The 19,525-nt window shown below is 39.9% G+C and overlaps 1 protein-coding gene across 10 annotated transcripts in view; it reads right to left on the minus strand.

Annotated features, from left to right (window-relative positions):
• Window positions 1-345: 345 nt before the first annotated feature.
• CPNE8 (copine 8) overlaps window positions 346-19,525 on the minus strand; it is a 296,005-nt gene continuing 276,825 nt past the window's right edge. For 9 of the 10 annotated variants that reach the window (XM_073328405.1, XM_073328394.2, XM_073328396.1 and 6 more), the window contains one exon: window positions 346-2,115. In XM_073328405.1, coding sequence (XP_073184506.1) covers window positions 1,927-2,115 — 189 coding nt within the window. In that variant the 3' untranslated portion in view covers window positions 346-1,926. The remainder of the gene's footprint in view (window positions 2,116-19,525) is intronic. The other variant, XM_073328399.2, reaches the window with a different exon arrangement.

The raw sequence follows: 19,525 nt of genomic DNA on the forward strand, positions 1-19,525 counted from the left end.
TGCTTTAATTGCTTGTGAAGTACTTATTGATGCAATGTTTAAAAACATCTTATAAAGAAATTATGGCATGTTTAAAATTAATTCACAACATAGAAGGGAAAATAACATAATATAGATTGATACATAGTCTATATGAAGTTCTCTCCTTAATAGCAGTAGTTGCCAGATATTAAATTTCATTCACGCAACATAAGCCCACTAAAAATCTCACATTTTTGTGAAAAAATTAACTTCATTCTCATGTAAAAACTGGTTTGAAATAAAGTTAAAATGATTTGTTCTTACAAAAAAGTCCTTGTCATGACAGAATAGCTATCTGAAAAAAGTAATATACAATGTGAGATATTAATTTTAATTTTAAGTTTTAATATATTTCAAAATGGAAGATTCTGCACTTACATAGTTATATGTCATTGATACTGCAAATATGTTTTTCAGCAAAAAATCTTTGTTCATGCTTAAAAAATGTGCCTTACCTTGATACTGTATTGTACAACATATAGGAGTAAGAAACAAAGTAATAAACCAATTATATGTAAAGAAAACAAAGTCACATTACAAGGTAGTTACAATGATAAATAAAACATTTTTCAGTCTTAACAGAATTTGAAGGCAATTCACAATCATTTCCAGGAATTTTGTGAGATTTAAGGCCATTTATTCTAAATAAAATGTATCTTTGACACATATACTCACAATACTGTGAATTTCTTGTAAAAACTGTACATGCAAAACATTTTATAATTAGATACGAACAGGCATATAGTAAAATTTTGGGTACTTAAATACACAAAACTATTGTGCACAAAGCAATATGGCTGTGCAATTTTTAAACCAGTTAATTCATGAAATATTAGCATCTGTGCACTTCAAATAGCAATGTGATTAGGTGACAACAATGAATCCAAATATTAAGAGCCAGCATCCCTTTGAATGGGCAATCTAGACAATAGGTGACAACTTTACATTTTAAATGGGTGTTAAAACGGTTCATTATAAAATGTCCGTTATAATCACTTGAAAATAGCTTTAAGATGCAAAAGTGCTAATGCTATTAAGCAAAGTATGAGATGATTCTACTAAGTCAGCTATGGGACTTGAGGTAATTATTCTTTCATTACGTTAATATGCAATTGTTCTATTCAGCCAGCAAAACCTATTTTAAAAAATGTAAACTTACATAAATTTAGAAATTGGAGTATCTCTGAAAAATACATAACCCCCTTCCTGAGGCTTAGCTTTATTAGTAAGTCAAATACAGTTACAGTCTTCACATCTCCAGATCTTATTCTCAAATACTGTTTTAAATTTTGACAGATGAATTGACTACTAAGCACTTACGTGAAGCAATTCAGTTATTGAGAAATATGAATGTATTTGTCCTCTTTTTCCTTAGTTTTGCGCTTGTATTTGTCTGGACAATCATTCAAAGAGATATTGCTTCTCCTGTGGCTATAGCTATTGCAAGTTAGAAGATACATGATTCAATATTCCAAACTCTTATTCTTAAGAATATTTATAAAAGTATTGAAATTTAAAAAGTAGTAACATGTAAACATTGATACAGAGGAATTGCATTCCTAAATATGTATATACACACAGTAGTCAGGGAGAACAATATCTTCCGAGTTGAAACTGACTCGTGCTTTCTCCCAACAAATAAATGAAAAAGTAGCTTTTTCATTCAGAAAAAAATGAGACTTGAAGAGAATAGCGTTTAAAAGCTTTTCAGTTGCTCATGCAACCATATTGAGAATTTTGGTATATGAAGAGAATTTGTTTCGATCCAAAAACCTATCGCAAGCTACTACTTCATCCAGACAGACAACAGTCTCAATTCACTGGTTCTTTAAAGTGCACCAGCACTGAAGCACTGAGTCAGTAGCTCTACATGGTTTGTGGTAAGTGTTAACCATTTCGGAGTAGTCATATCTGAGTCTGTAACACATGAAGAGGGGGTGTGTATGGAGGTGGTGCAGGTGATGGCTTGATTCCTCTGACCCTCATGTAAGAGAGAAACTGGTCTGGGATCTCAGCTAAGACATCTTTAGCAAGTCTGGCCATGCTCAATATATAGTTTCCACTTCTGTCAATGTAATCCCGGAATGGCACAAACTAAAATAAAAAAAAAAAAGATACATTATACATCATATATTCCATTGTGTATATGCAAACATATCATACAATATAAAAATTAGGTCTGTCAATCGCAGTTAATGCAGGTGATTAATGCAAAACAAACTATTTTAATCACACTGTAAATAAAAATAGAATACCAACTTAAATTTATTACAGATATTTTTGGATGTTTTTCTACATTTTCAAATATTGATTTCAATTACAACACAGAATACAAAGTGTACAGTGTTCGCTTTATTTTATTATTTTTGATTACAAATATTCTCACTGTAAAAACAAAAACAAAGAAATAGTATTTTTCACTTCACCTGAGAGAAGTATTGCAGTGCAATCCCTTTATTGTGAAAATGCAACTTACAAATGTTGATTTTTTCTTTTTTTAACATAACTACATTCAAAAACAAAACAATGCAAAACTTTAGAGCAAAGGTTCCCAACCTATTTATCATTGTGGGCTGCCCTCCACCCAGAGACCCCTTCACAAAGTGGGGACAGGAGTGGAGTCCTGGGTCTGGGAGGCTGCGCAGGGCTGGGCAGCTGGGGCCCTGGATCCTGCCAGGCTGGGCAGCCGGGACCCTGGGCCCTGCCCAGAACCTGCCGCGTGGGCCATGGGGCCTTTAGCACACAGTGCAAATATTTGTAACAAAAATAATATAAAATGAACACTGTACCCTTTATATTCTGTGTTGTCATTGCAATCAATACATTTAAAAATGTAGAAAAACATCCAAATATTTATAATAAATTTAAATTGGTATTCTATCACTGTTAATAATGCAATTAAAACTGTGACAAATCATGACTTCTTTAAAATCTCACAATTGATTGTGATTATTTTTATTATTTTTTTGACAGCCCTAATAGAAATAAGAGATTTGGAGATAGGAAAGTTTTGTTTTAGATAATTAATAAACTTAAAGCAGGTATCTGCAGGAATGTTAATTTTGCTTCAGACTGCATATGTTTTAAAAAGTAAACCATAATCAGATAATAGTAATTATTGCAAGCCTTCCACAACACTTCAAATTTGTCAAGCCACTGTTGCCTCAAGCAGATGAATATATCCTCTTCCATAAAAAGGTGTATGGGGGAAAGAGCATTTTAGCTGATCCTAATCTCTACTGTAATGAGCCATTAATCCCTTCTACTATGTTTTTGGTATAAATATGAACTGTTCCCTTCCTTACTATTCTAGAAAACAATGATATAGTATTGACAACACATGTAGTCTTATCAGGTATTTACTATCTCTAATTTGTTTCTGCTGCTCCTAAGATCATCTGCTTGACTGGTCATTCTCACATCACCCCACTCTTTCTCCTGTGTGCTGCCCCTTATGCATAGGAAAAACTCCCTATCAAAATCAGTAAAGCTATCACCTTATCTTCCTACAAATGCCTCCTTAAAACTCATTTCTGCCAAGATACCGATAGAACAATTGAAACAGATAATGGCTGCTCAGGTGGTGAGTAATGCTGCATACAACTAATCTATACAAAACTTGCTCATGTTACTGCTACCGTTTTCATCCTTTTTCCATTCCCCAAATGTGTCACACTCACTTACTGCATCTTGTCTAAGATTCTTTTGGCTATGGATTATCTTTTAGTATATGTGCAAGTTGTGCCTGGTGCAATGGGGCCCTGAGCTGTCCATAATCAGAAGGTGCTACTGTTATAAAAATTAAGTATTAACAACTTATTTCTAGCTCTAGATTGATTAATGATAATACATATTTAATTATCATGCCAAAATTTAATAATAGTTTTTTACTGGATTATTTCCATTTATTACTTAATTTACAAAATGAGGATAGAGCCCTTTCTGTGACAGAAACATCCCCCCTCCCCCCTTCATCAGCAGCCCACTGCCCTAGTACTGGGATAACAGCAACTGCAATTGGTATTTACTCTCTGTTTTCATCTCTGTTGTAACCTACAAATGTCACATATTTATGGGTACTACTTGAGAGGCCTTTTTCAAGCCTTTCCATTTCTAAACATGTATTTTTAAGTGGTTACAGGGTGGCATACTTTGCCTGTTGCTTTGTCCTGTGGCATTTAATTTCAGAAAGGGGAACTATGCAAAAATGAGAAGGTTAGTTAAACAGGAATTAAAAGGCACAGTGACTAGCGTGAAATCCCTGCAAGCTGCATGGACACTTTTCAAAGACACCATAATAGAGGCCCAACTTAAATGTATACCCCAAATTAAAAAACACAGTAAAAGAACTAAAAAAGAGCCACCGTGGCTTAACAACCATGTAAAAGAAGCAGTGAGAGATAAAAAGACATCTTTTAAAAAGTGGAAGTCAAATCCTAGTGAGGTAAATAGAAAGGAGCATAAACACTGCCAAATTCAATGTAATAAGAAAAGCCAAAAAGGAGTTTGAAGAACAGCTAGCCAAAAACTTGAAAGGTAATACCAAAATGTTTTTTAAGTACATCAGAAGCAGGAAGCCTGTTAAACCAGCAGTGGGGCCCCTGGACGATTGAGATACAAAAGGAGCACTTAAAGACTATAAAGTCATCGCGGAAAAACTAAATGAATTCTTTGCTTCAGTCTTCATGGCTGAGGATGTTAGGAAGATTCCCAAACCTGAGCCGTGTTTTATAGGTGACAAATCTGAGGAATTGTCACAGATTGAAGTGTCATGAGAGGAGGTTTTGGAATTAATTGAGAAACTTAACAGTAACAACTCACTGGGACCAGATGGCATTCACCCATGAGTTCTGAAAGGATTCAAATGTGACATTGCGGAACTATTAACTATGGTTTGTAACCTGTTCTTTAAATCAGCTTCTGTACCCAATGACTGAAAGATAGCTAATGTAACGCCAATATTTTAAAAGGGCTCCAGAGGTGATCCCGGCAATTACAGACCAGTAAATCTAACATCAGTACCGGGCAAAATAGTTGAAACAATAGTAAAAAATAAAATTGTCAGACACATAGAAGAACATAAATTGTTGTGCAAAAGTCAACATGGTTTCTGTAAAGGGAGATCATGTCTTACTAATCTATTAGAGTTCTTTGAGGGGGTCAACAAACACGTGGACAAGGGGGATCCAGTGGACATAGTGTACTTAGACTTCCAGAAAGCCTTTGACAAGGTCCCTCACCAAAGGCTCTTACATAAATTAAGTTGTCATGGGATAAGAGGGAAGATCCTTTCATGGACTGAGAACTGGTTAAAAGACAGGGAACAAAGGGTAGGAATAAATGGTAAATATTCAGAATGGAGAGGGGTAACTAGTGGTGTTCCCCGAGGGTCAGTCCTAGGACCAATCCTATTCAATTTATTCATAAAGGATCTGGAGAAAGGGGTAAACAGTGAGGTGGCAAAGTTTGCAGATGATACTAAATTGCTCAAGATAGTTAAGACCAAAGCAGACTGTGAAGAACTTCAAAAAATCTCACAAAACTAAGTGATTGGGCAACAAAATGGCAAATGAAATTTAATGTGGATAAATGTAAAGTAACGCACATTGGAAAAAATAACCCCAACTATACATACAGTATGATGGGGGCTAATTTAGCTACAACTAATCAGGAGAAAGATCTTGGTGTCATCGTGGATAGTTCTCTGAAGACGTCCAAACAGCGTGCAGTCGCAGTCAAAAAAGCAAACGGGATGTTAGGAATCATTAAAAAAGGGATAGAGAATAAGATGGAGAATATCTTATTGCCCTTATATAAATCCATGGTACGCCCACATCTTGAATACTGTGTACAGATGTAGTCCCCTCATCTAAAAAAAGATATACAGGCTTTAGAAAAGGTTCAGAGAATGGTAACTGAAATTATTAGGGGTTTGGAACAGGTCCCATATGAGGAGAGATTAAAGAGACGAGGACTTTTCAGCTTGGAAAAGAGGAGACTAAAGGGGGATATGATAGCGGTATATAAAATCATGAGTGGTGTGGAGAAAGTGAATAAGGAAAAGTTATTTACTTGTTCCCATAATGTAAGAACTAGGGGCCACCAAATGAAATTAATGGGCAGCAGGTTTAAAACAAATAAAAGTTCTTCTTCACTCAGCGCACAGTCAACCTGTGGAATTCCTTGCCTGAAGGCTAGGACTATAACAGGGTTTAAAAGAGAACTGGATAAATTCATGGAGGTTAAGTCCATTAATGGCTATTAGCCAGGATGGGTAAGGAATGGTGTCCCTAGCCTCTGTTTGTCAGAGGGTGGAGATGGATGGCAGGAGAGAGACAGATCACTTGATCATTACATTTTAGGTTTACTCCCTCTGGGGCACCTGGCATTGGCCACTGTCGGTAGACAGAATACTGGGCTGGATGGACCTTTGGTCTGACCCAGTATGGCCATTCTTATGTCCTTTTCAAAGGGATCCATTCCCCTCACTAGAGTTCTGCAGGGAATGAGGCTGGGGAGACACTCAAGAGAGATACTTGCAGCTTCCTGGTCCTATACCACCCAGCTCTAGGGTTCATTAGGGCAACTGAGGAGCTTTTCTGATTTATATTAGTGGAGAACTAGTGTAGTGTAGCATTGCTACATCCTACCCCAGTCATACCCCATCACTCTCTCAACAATACCTCTACATGAGGAGACACTTCTGTCAGAGTTATTGCCAGTAGAGAATTCTTTTACACAACAGGGATTCTCTACTGGCCCTTTGCAGCCAGAATCCACTCACTTTGCTGCCTGAGCAGCACTGAATGAATGGAATGGAATGGAACAGAATAGACAATTTGGGCTATTAGTTTCATCATACCATATAGGACTTATATTAGGGCATATTTAACTTCCAATTTCCTATATGGGGATGAGCAGAGGCAACAATTCTTTTTCATCCCAGAAAAGCTATTTCTTATAAATAATTTTGTGTATTTTTTCCCCTTATGCATATCCTCTTGATGCAAGAGGATAAGACTTTTCAGGATGCTAGTAGATCCAAGGAGAATATATAAACAGAAAGTGCTTTAAAGGTGACTTTCAAAGGTAATTTCTTTTTTTTAAATAAAAGGGCTTGATTTTTTTTGCTACTTTATTATGTATAAAAGACTGAAGTTTTTATAAAATAAATAAATTTGATTCCATTCTACATCTATTTTACAGTAGAAATGTAAGAACATAAGAATGGCCATGCTAGATCAGATCAATGGTCCATCTAGCACAAAATTCGGTCTTCCAACCATGGCCAGTGCCAGATGTTGCAGGGGGAATGAACACAACAGGGCAATTATCGAGTGATCCATCCCCTGTCATCCGGTTCCAGCTTCTGGCAGAGATTTAGGGACATCCAGAGCATGGGACTGCATCCCTGACCATCTTGGCTAATAGCCATTGATGGACCTATCCTTCTAATTCTTTTTTGAGCCCAACTATACTTTTGGCATTCACAGTGAGTTCTACAGGTTGACTGTGCATTGTGTGAAGTACTGCCTTTTAAACCTGCTGCCATTTAATTTCATTGGTGCCCAGTGCTTGTGTTATGTGAAAAAGTAAACAACAGTTCCTAGTTCACTTTCTTCTCCACACCATTCATGATTTTATAGACCTTTATCATGTACCCCCAAGTCATCTCTCTTCTATGATGAACAGTCCTGGTGTTTTTAATCTCTCCTCATATGGAAGATGTTCCAGGCCCCTAATCATTTTGTTGCCCTTATCTGTATTTTCTCCAATTCTAAGAGAGGGGGCAACCAGCACTGCACACAGTATTCAAGATGTGGGTGTACCATGGATTTATATAGTGGCATTATGATATTTTTGTTAATCCCTTTCCTAATGGTTCCTAACAGTCCATCAGCTCTTTTGACTCCTACTGCACACTGAGCAAATGTTGGCAAAGAACTATCCATGATGATTCCAAGATTTTTTTTTTGAGTGGTAACAGCTAATTTACACCCCATCATTTTGTATGTATATTTGGGATTATATTTTCTAATGTACATTACTTTGCATTTATCAACATTGAATTTCATCTGCCATTTTGGTTGCCCAGTCACTGAGTTTTGTGAGACTCCTTTGCAACGCTTCGCAGTCAGCTTTGGACTTAACTATTTTGAGTAATTTTGCATCATCTGCCTATGTTGTGACCTCACTGTTCAGTCCCTTTTCCACATCGTTTATTAATATGTTGAGCAGCACAGGTCTCAGGACCGATCCATTGGGGGCCCTTTATTTACCTCTCTCCATTGTGAAAACTGACCATTTATTCCTACCCTTCATTTCTTATCTTTTATACAGTTATTGATCCATCAGAGGACCTTCCCTCTTATCCCATGACTGCTTACTTTCTGAAAGTCCAAGTACATTATATCAACTGGATCACATTTATACACATGCTTTCTGACACCCTCAAAGAATTCTAGTAGATAGGTGAGACATGATTTCCCTTTACAAAAGCGGTGTTGCCTGTTCTCCAACATATTGTGTTCATCTATGTATCTGATCATTCTGTTCCTTTAGTTTCAACCAGTTTGCCTGGTACTGAAGTTAGTCTTACTGGCCTGTAATTGCCAGGATTGCCTCTGGAGCCTTTTTTTTTTTAAATTGGCATTACATTAGCTATCCTGCAGTCATCTGGTGCAGAGGCTGATTTGAGCAATAGGTTACATACCACAGTCAGTAGTTCTGCAATTTCATATTTGAGTTCCTTCAGAATGCTTGGGTGAACATCATCTGGCCCTGGTGACTTATTAGTGTTTAATTTATTGATTTGTTCCAAAATGTCCTCTATCAACACCTCAATCTGGGACAGTTCCTCAGATTTGTCACCCAAAAAGAATGGCTCAGGTTTGAGATTCTCCCTCACATCCTCTGTAGTGAAGACTACTGCAAAGCATTCATTTAGCTTTTCCGCAAGAGTGTTTGTCTTCCTTGAGTGCTCCTTTAGAACCTCGATCGTCCAATGGCTCCACTGATTGTTTGACAGACTTCCTGCTTCTGATGTACTTAAACTTTTTTGTCTCTTTTGCTAGTTGCTCTTCAAATTCTTCTTTGGCCTGCCTATTTGTACCTTTAGACTTTATTTGCCAGAATTTATGCTCTTTTCTGTTTTCCTCAGTAGGATTTGATTTCCAATTTTCAAGGATACCTTTTAGCCTCTAATTACCTCTTCTACTCTAGTGTTTAGCCATGGTGGCATTTTTTGATCCTCTTGCTGTTTTTTTAATTTGGTGTATATATTTAATGAGTCTTTATTATGGCATTTTTTGAAATGCAGTTTGCAGGCATTTCACTCTTGTGACTGTTCTTTTTAATTTCCATTTAACTGTCTTCCTCACTTGTGTATAGTTCCTCTTTTAGAAGTTAAATGTTACTGTTTGTGGGTTTGTTATTTCCCCTCAACCAAGGATTTTAAATTTAATTACATTCTGGATGCTATTACTGAACAGTTCAACTATATTCACTTGTTGGATCAGATCCTGTGCTCTAGTTAGGACTAAATCAAGAATTGTCTCACTTGTGGGTTTCAGGATTAGCTGCTCCAAGAAGCAATCGTTAATGGTGTCTAGAAATTTTTGTTCTGAGGTGCCTTGTTCCCAGTCAATATGGGAATAGTTGAAATCCCCCATTATTGTGGGCTTTCTGTTTTTGTAGCCTCTCTAATCTCCCTGAACATTTCACAATCACCATCACCAATGAGTACATCTGACCCAAAGGAATGGGGGAGAGGTGTAACGGCTGGAGAGCTGCAGCAAGGAAAGTGAAGGGATTACAGTTATGGTGAGGGGCCTGAAAACCATGTCAAGTGCATGTAGTGGAGTATTTACTAGGGTTTCACTATAGCCCAGCTGTTGTAATTTCTGTAAATTAACTGGCATGGCAATGAATTTGGGACTTGTCTTACATTTACCAACACTACTACCTCTAAGTAAGTTCACCAGCAGGCTCCATGTTTTGTCTACACCAATATCAGTTTATTAAAATGTTTTCTTGCTTAGAAGGGCTAGCAGGTGAGAGACACAGCAGATATGGCCTTATATAGGAAGCAGTGACTCTGAAAAAGATTTGGGGGTTGCGATGGATAATCAGCTGAACTTGAGATTCCAGTGTGACACTGTGGCCAAAAGGGTTAATGCAATCCTGGTATGCATAAACAGGAGAATCTCAAGTAGGAGTTATTTTATCTTTGTATTTGGTATAGTGCAACAATTACTGGAATACTGTGTTGAGTTCTGGTTGGGCAATGCCCCGCTGACTCTGCAGCCTGTAGAAATTTGAGTAAGTGCAAAAACCTTGCGGGGGGTTGCCCTCTTTCCACCAATCTCTCCCTCAACTGGCACCACTGAGTAATCCCAAGGGTTCTCCTCAATCTGGTACTCTGCATGGCAACACTAGGCACAGCTGCCTTGTTACTTCGCAGGCTTTTGTGTGCTATCCACCTTGAAAGATTCTTGTTCTAAAGGGAACCCCAATATATTTAATAACCTTCTCTTGCAAGTTTTATCTGTTAAGGGAAGGAAAGACAGCAAGGATTTGAAAACTCAGTCTGTAGAGGATTAACATCACTAGTATTTAAGAAAATTATCTTGATCATATTGATATCACAGAGATTGTAGAAGCCACAGGGAGTCTTGACCATGTACATATCCATGTGTGCAAAGGAAATGGCTGAGTTCAAGGGTACTACTGCGGCTACCAGTACCTAATAATTTTTGCAGCAAAGTCTATGATTCTGTGGGTGTCTTGTGTGATAAATTGAAAATTCTGCAGCATATTTATTCAAATGTTTAAAGTAAGATTTAATTAACTAAATAGAAGTATGAATCATACAGCCAGTACTGTATGATTTTTGTTATTTATTTTGATATTAAACATTTAATTTATTTTATAGCGCCCATACATTTTTAGTCTTTGATGTGTTGCATATTTCTGAATTCACATAATTTTGCAACTCTCCTAGAGAAAGCTAGAAATTTTAAAAAATTAGGAAAGCAAGTGCGGCAGTTTGAGATTATGGGTTAAATACACCATCTGGATGCTTCTACTAAAATGATCAGCAATTAAATAGTTGCCATTGCCATCTTTAAGGTTTCTATTCCTATTCACTAGAGCTGGTTGGAAATATTCTGATGAATTTAGTTTAATCAGAAAATGCCACTTTGCTGAAGCAAATTGTTTGTCGAATCTGTAATAGATTTGGCTAAACAGAACATCAAAATAGATTTCCAATGAAAATGTGCCTGTGTTCCAGTGACCACAGCTCCATGGCAGGGAGCTTCCTAGCCCCAGGAGCCCTATGTGGCTCTAGAGCTCCTGGTGCAGCTATGTTCCCTGCTCCGCCAGGCTCCCTTTTGCAGAGCAGGGGGCCTGGCAATACTGGACTGACTTACAGGGTCCATGGATGTGGGGCAGACTTGCCATATGGAATGCCCTGGAGCCAGGGATCCCAGGGCTACAATCTCCCAGGTAAACTGGCTCACAAGGCTGACTGCTCAGGAGTCGGGCAGCCAGGGAGCTAGTCGGGAGTTTGGAAGTCCCAGGGTTCCTGGCTTCAGGACAGTCTGCATGGCAAGGCTACTCCAGAACAGCAGACTCTGGGAGCTCCAGCAGTAGCTCAGTGAAACTAAGATTCAGTGACCAGGTGGGTGAAGTAATATCTTTTACTGGACCCATTTCTGTTGGTGAAAGAGACTGACTTACAAGTTAGAGACAAGCTTTTGGGCCTGTGTAACTTGAAAGCTTGTCTCTTTCATCAACAGAAGTTAGTTTAATAAAAGATATTACCTCACTCACCTTGTGTCTCTAATATCCTGGGACTAACGTGGCTATAACAACACTGCAAACAACATTTAGTGACCAGTCAGTTGAACATATTTAATTTTGGAACCACCACGTTTTGGTGTTTCAGAAATGAATTTTGCAATTCACCAAGAAATTTTGGCAAATTTTGTTTTATTCTGATGCAGAAAGAACCCAAATTTCAAAAATGCAAACGATCTTAAGTGAAACATTGTGAGTCTCAACCGGCTCTACTATTCACGCAGCTTAGAACTACTTCATGCTGTCTGCAGACTAAGGAAGACAAGAATGCATTAATGCTGCTCAGAAAGAACTGCCAAGAGAAAGATAAATACATTGACTAGTCAGTAGTAGTAGAAGACAGCAAATGAGAGAGGTGCAGGGAGAAAGAAAAAGGCAGAAAAAGATTGTGTCTACACTTTAGAATGTCCACTTGTTCTACCACCAGTTCAGCTAAACTAGCAGTAGCACTGGTGTGAAATGGTGTTTTTCTAAAATGTCCTAAGTGTAGACAAGGCCCCAAAGGAACAGGAAAGAGAGATGCATTCAAAGGGAGTGAGAGAGGTCACCAGAGAGACTGCAAAGAATGTGATACACACAAGGTAGGAGTGGGTAAAAGAGCAGAGAATTGGCTTTGAAGATCGTAATGGTCATCTAATATTACCCCCAGAAGTAAGTAGGGAACCAGTGAAGAGCATACAGTGCTGATATAATGTACGTAGTGTGACCCACCATATTTAGGAGTCACATTGCTGCATTTATGTTTAATTAAGATACTTAACATCTGTTCCAACAGTTAAAATCTAGCACGCCACGCAGAAAAACATTCTTCTGACTTTACATTTAACTAAGTTGTTAATTTTATAAAAAGCAAATCAATGTTTTCTAGTCTGACAGTTAGATACTATACTAACGGGATTTTAGATCAAATCCCTACCAGTGAGTATAAAGGTCATGCTGGATTTAAAGGGTTTGATGACATCCCTTTTTATTTATTTAGATATTTGATTTATCTTTCTTACTATTACTTAGCCAAAACATCAAGAGCACAAAATAATATTGCCTTCAGCTAATTAAGTGTCTTACTGATTTGTATCAGGGCTCTGAATTAAACATATTAATAGTGAATATAAATGAATGAGGTTTTTTTTAAAATGTTTTGGATTCTCCAAGAATGCTAAAGAAATTAAAAAAACAACAACATTAATTGTGCATTGCTGTTTGTGCCTTACCATTGAGCGTGGGATTAGTCTTTTAGGTAAACTGTGTTTTCACAAGTTATCATTTTGCTAGGAAATATTAAAATGTGTTACCAATGTTTAAAAAACTGTTTAGTTATGTTTATAGTTAGACTGCAAAATTGCTGTTTGCTGGTTGGAGACACTGCTGTAGTCATCACATGAATGAAGAATATATGGAGTTTATCCTTGATCACCAAGAATTGCTATGGTAGTGATGGTGAAGGAAGTATTTCTCTTCTCTGATTACTTTGGAGTTTTGTGTCTTCCCTCCACCTCCAATTTTACAGCCATCCTTCTGCCAAAACTGAATCTAAAATCCAGAAGAGACTCCAGCAAATCTTAATATCACATTTGCATTGTGGCTCAAGTTTGGCATGCCTGTCTTACCCAGCAGATATTTTCTCCAAATGTTGCAAAAAACAAAAAAGGATATTCCTTACATTTCTGAAATAATAGCTACTTCTAAAACAATTGAAAAAAAAGTTACCTTCCTTTCTGTAACCATTGTTCTTTTGAGATATGTTGCACGTCTATTCCACTGACAGTTGTCAGAAATTTTTCCCCCAGCAATGCCCACTGAGGCAGCATGAACGCCCTCTCATGCCTTACACTGCTGCATGAAGGTATAAAGAGTTGCGCTGCCCCCGACACCCTCAGTTCCTTCTGACCCAAAAGACACTGATAGAGAGGGGAAGGAGGGTGGGTCATGGAATGGACATGTGCAACACATCTTGGAGAACAATAGTTACAGAAAGGCAGGTAACCATTTTTTCACCTTTGAGTGATTGCACATGTCCACTCCATTGTAGGTGACTCACAAGCAGTTTGAATTGGAGGGTGGCTTGGAGTCTACTTGAAAAGGGCTTTGTAGGACTACCTAACCAAATCTGGAACGGTCTCTCGATTGTTGAGAGATGGCATAATGAGAGGCAAATGGAGGGACCAACAACCAGGTTGCTGCCCTACAAATGTTTAGCATGAGAACATGAGCCAAAAATTCTGTGGAAGTTGCCTGAAACCTGGTTGAGTGAGCCATCACTTTACTTTGAGGTGCAATATCAGCCAATCAGTAGTATAAATTAATACAGCTGGAAATCCAGGAAGAGATCCTTTGGGCAGGTACTGCATGGCCATTTACTCTGAGTGAAATTGCAATGAAGAGCTGAGAGCCTGATCCAGGTAAATGAGGCTTACCCCTTTACTCAAATGAGGCTTTGGAAAGAAAGTTGGTAAATAAATTGCTCTATTAATGTGAAATCGCAAACCACTTTAGACAAGAATTTTGGGTGAGGTCGAAGGAAACCTTGTCCCTAAAGAAAACTGTATTAGAGAGGCTTTGATACTAAAGCTTGCAATTCCCTTACTCTCCTGGCCGAGGTTATAGCAACCAAGAAAGCCACCTTTATAGACAACTGTAACAAAGAACAAGATGCTGGTGGCTTAGAGGAGGGCTCTATTGATTTTGTCAGAACTCAATTTAAACTTCACTGTGGAACTGGGCTGTGAACCTGTGGGTATACTCCGCGCAAACCCTTTAGAAATCTGATGGACACAGGGTTTGAAAAAAAATATTGGTTATCCATGGGAGGGTGGAAAGCAGAGATAGCTGCCAAATGTACACTTATGGAACTAAAAAGTTAACCCTTGTTTCAGAAACAAAAGATAGTCCAAGATATGGCAAAATGGAGTTTGAGGTGGAGGGACACCTCTTTGGATCTTTTCCATTTAGCAAGGTAAGTAGACCTAGTTGAAGGCAACCTACTATTTAGCAGAACTTCCCACACCCCCTTAGTGCTAACTTGTTCTGAGGTTGTCAACCATGAAGTATCTATGGTGTCAGGTGGAGAGCCTGGAAGTTGAGATGAAGGAGGTGGCCATGGTCTTATGAAATCACATCTCTTGGGATTAGCAGTGGAAGTCTGACTAACAGGGATAGTAGAGTTGGAAAAACAATGTTGACAAGGCTATGTTGACAAGGCTATTAGAATGAGATGAGTGGAATCATGCTTGACTTTTGTCATAAATATAAAGGGAAGGGTAAACCCCTTTAAAATCCCTCCTGGCCAGAGAAAAAATCCTCTCATCTGTAAAGGGTTAAGAAGCTAAAGGTAACCTCGCTGGCACCTGACCAAAATGACCAATGAGGAGACAAGATACTTTCAAAAGCTGGGAGGAGGGAGAGAAACAAAGGGTCTGTGTCTGTCTGTATGCTGCTTTTGCTGGGGACAGAACAGGAATGGAGTCTTAGAACTTTTAGTAAGTAATCTAGCTAGGTATGTGTTAGATTATGATTTCTTTAAATGGCTGAGAAAAGAGTTGTGCTGAATAGAATGACTATTCCTGTCTGTGTGTCTTTTTTGTAACTTAAGGTTTTGCCTAGAGGGATTCTCTATGTTTTGAATCTAATTACCCTGTAAGGTATCTACCATCCTGATTTTACAGAGGTGATTCCTTTACTTCTATTAAAAGTCTTCTTGTAAGAAAACTGAATGCTTTTTCATTGTTCTAAGATCCAAGGGTTTGGGTCTGTGGTCACCTATGCAAATTGGGGAGGATTTTTACCAAACCTTCCCCAGAAAGTGGGGTGCAAGGGTTGGGAGGATTTTGTGGGGGAAGACGTGTCCAAACTATGTTTCCCAGTAAACCCAATTAAAGTTTGGTGGTGGCAGAGGTTATTCCAAGGACAAAGGATAAAATTAATTTGTACCCTGGGGAAGTTTTAACCTAAGCTGGTGAAAGTAAGCTTAGGAGGTTTTCATGCAGGTCCCCACATCTGTACCCTAGAGTTCAGAGTGGGGAAGGAACCTTGACAACTTTGGACAAGACTATGGGCAGGAGCAGAACTGGAGGGAAGGCAGACCAGGGTAACAGGAAAGCATTTGTCAGTGAACCTGGGCTATAACTCACTTAAGGAACAAAAAGATTACTTTTTTGTTAGCTCTAGTTGCAAACAGGTCCACTTGGGGAGTTCCCCACAGCTGGAAAATGGACCTGGACACACCTGGCTGAAGAGACCACCCCTGGTGACCTGCAACAACTTGCTCAGGTGGTGTACTTTGAGCCCCCAGAAGGTAAACAGTTCTCAGGTTGATGGAACTGGCAATGCAGAAATTCCAAAGGAGGACTGCTTCCTGGCATAACTTTGTCAAATGATCTCTCCGTTGCCGATTTACATAGAATATGGCTGCTGTGTTGTCTGTGAGTGCCAGCAAGTTCAACCCCTTCATATGTAGAAGGAATGCCATATGAGGTAAATGGATGGCCCAAAGGTCCCTGATATTTATATAGTGCCATAGGCTCCGAGTCTGAAGGGGACCAAGTGAGCTCCCCAACCTAGAGCTGATGCATTTGTGATTAGAGGGAGTAATTGTTGTGGAGAGGCAAAGGGACCATCTTTGCAAACATTTGCAGGTTCTGCTGACTAGTTCAGGGAGGACAAGAACTGAGCAGGTACTAGAACTACCATGTCTGTTTGTGGACAGGCCAGCGAGGCTAGTCAACCCTGCAGTTCTCCGAGGTACAGCCTGACACATTGCACCATATACGTGCAAGCTGCCATGTGCCCTAGAAGTTTGAGGCAATTTCGAATGGTGGTAACAGGGTGCACTTTTCGATCTAAAGCAATGACCTGCAATATTTGGAATGTCTGCTCCTACAGGAAAGCCCTGGCCTTTGTAGAATCCAGGACTGCCACAAAATCCTTTGAATGGGCATCAGGATAGATTTCTTTATATTGATTAGCAGACCCAGTGCATTGAAAGTAGACTGAATAGTGTCTATGCTGGAGATAAAATTATCAACTGTCTTATCCAAAAAGAGCAAGGGACCTTCAAATGGGAGGTCTTGAATGGTTTGTTGCACCTCTAGGGGAAGACCTGATGACTGCAATCTATATAAATGCAGCATACTGATGGTAGGGAAGCCAAAGATCAAGCTGCAGAATCTGAAGCATCCAGACTTGCTTGCAAATGAACTTCACTTCACAGCAGTTAACTCCTGCTTTGTCTCATCAAGGAGCTTGTCTTTGAATTTCAGGATATTATCTCACAGGCTTAAATCTTATCAACTCAGCAGAGTCTGCTGGTTATGATCCCAAGCTGTAAACCTCCTGTGGAATAAAGTTGAAGGGAGGTGGTTACAGAAGTGCTCAAATCTCTGTGAATGGACATATCTTCTTTCCACCCTTTTAGCAGTGGGAAATAGGGAAGATGGTTTTGCCATAAAACCTTGACAGGTTCCAGGATAGGCTCATTAATAGGGAGAGTAACCCTAGAGTGTGTCCTGCAGAGGCTAAAACGTCCACAAGCCTGTGTGACCTTTCTTGCACCCTTTTGATTGGATAGCCAGAGCTGTAGCCACCTTCCTCAACAAGTCTTGATATGAGCCCTGACATCATCAGGAGGGGAAGAAGTAGACCCAGTCACTAACACCCCATCAGAAGACAAAGATGAAGAGGCTAAGGGTTGTTGAGAAGGTCCCCCCTCCAACTCATCCACAGGAAAGTCCTGAGTGCATGGTTCCCTCTGCATAGTACCAATCCCCGTACCAGGGGAGGGAAGACAGTGACCTTACTGCAGACGCTCCCAGTGCCTAGCTGACGTAGAAAAGCAGAAAGGAAGGGAATAGAGAACCTCTAGGATGTGGAGGGAAGCCCCAAGGGATCCAAAAGGGCCACTGATATGGAGGCAGACCCAGCTATGTGCAGGTCATTGGTAATTAGAGTTCTGAGGCTGTGGCTGGTACTATGGTGGGTATGTTCGTGTCGAGACACATATGATCCGATCTTAGAGTCTGTTGAGGAGTTTGCTTCCTGAGGCCACGGTGAGGTAGACACGGTCAGTACCAATCAGCTCCAAATTTGGAGATGTGGGTACTGGTGAGATCATTGCTGGCTTCTCTCTACATGGAATCTACAGAGAGGAGCTACAACTGTAGAAGTCATCGGTACTTAACGGTACACAGAGGCTGGAGCTGGGACTGTAGAAGTGTGCACTTCTTCCAATCCCGGCACTGAGTGAGATTCCTGAATAGCAGGAGAAACTGGTACTGAAGGTTAAGCAACTCTCTGGCTGCCTCCAAAATCTCAGGTGCAAAATGAACTGGAAAGGGCTCCTGAGTCTAAGGTACTGAAAGGTGCACTGAACCCTCAGGGATTGGTCTCAATGGACCCTTCTTGGGCTCTAGAGTCAGCACTCCATTCTGGCTTATTGACTGTCTGGGAGTGTCTCTTCTTTGAGTGCACCTCCAGGTCCTTACCTCGGCTTGGTGCCTTCACTGTAGACTTTGAAGGCCCAGTTACTCAGTGTTTGGGAAACTTACGTTTTCTCTTCTTAGGTACCTGTGACTAGGCTCTGCCTCTGAACTCAGAACAGAGTGAGAGCACTTCTAGCTGAACTGGACATGCTCAGTACCGGCTCTGAGCGGGAAAGTTCCGATGTTGGATGAAGTGCACACTGCATAAGTAGGTACTTGCGTCTTGCAGCCCTGTCCTTTTCTGATCAAGGTTTGAATCCCCTACAAATGTTACATTTGTCGCTCACATGTGCCTTTTCCAGATACTTAGGCACCTGAGATGCAGGTCACTCACAGGCATAGACTTGTTACACGAGCGACAGGCCTTGAAGCCAGCAGAATGAGGTGTTAGTCCACTAGAACCTGGTACCCAACTGGAAACTGTTAACCCTATTACAGAAAATTACTATCCTTAACTTATTCTTATATCTAAATCTATACAAATATACTACATGAGACTGAAAACTAACTCTACAGATACTACAGAGGTAAGACTTGCAGATGCAAAGACTGGAGCTCCAACAATTATCACTGGTGGAAGAAAGGAACCGAGGGTTGTCAGGGGCACCAGAGGGGGCTCACACTGCCCCAACAGGTACTGTTGGGGGAAAAATCTCTGACAACTGTGCATGAGGCATGCACATACCTACAATGGAATGGATGTGTGCAATCACTCGAAGAAAGCTTAGTTACTTTCACGTGTATAGTTAGGGTACCTACCAATTTCACGGCCATGAAAAATGTGCCACAGACCGTGAAATAAGCACTTAGACGTGAAATCCGATGTCCCCTTGTTCCTAGGAGTGCCCCAGCAAAAGGGACTCATAGCTCTGGCTGGGCTGGGAAGGAACAGGACTTGTCCATCCCTGCACAGCTACTCTCAGGGGTAGGGGGAGACCAGACCTGCCTCCAGGTGCCTCCCCCTGCCAGTGGCGTAGCCAGGTGGAAAAAATAGGGGAAGTGGAGATAAAAGACTCGCTCCGGTCTTTGGCACTAAAGGACCGCCACACGCCCGCCACCACAATGCTGAAGACTGGAGCGAGTGAAGGACCAGATGCAGAAGTGCTGCTGAAAACCCGAAGCGCCGCCGGATGAGTACCAGGGGGTGGTGCCTTTTTTTTATCTCCGCT

Source organism: Lepidochelys kempii, chromosome 1 (genome assembly GCF_965140285.1).
Source record: "Lepidochelys kempii isolate rLepKem1 chromosome 1, rLepKem1.hap1, whole genome shotgun sequence".
NCBI classification, from domain to species: domain Eukaryota; kingdom Metazoa; phylum Chordata; order Testudines; family Cheloniidae; genus Lepidochelys; species Lepidochelys kempii.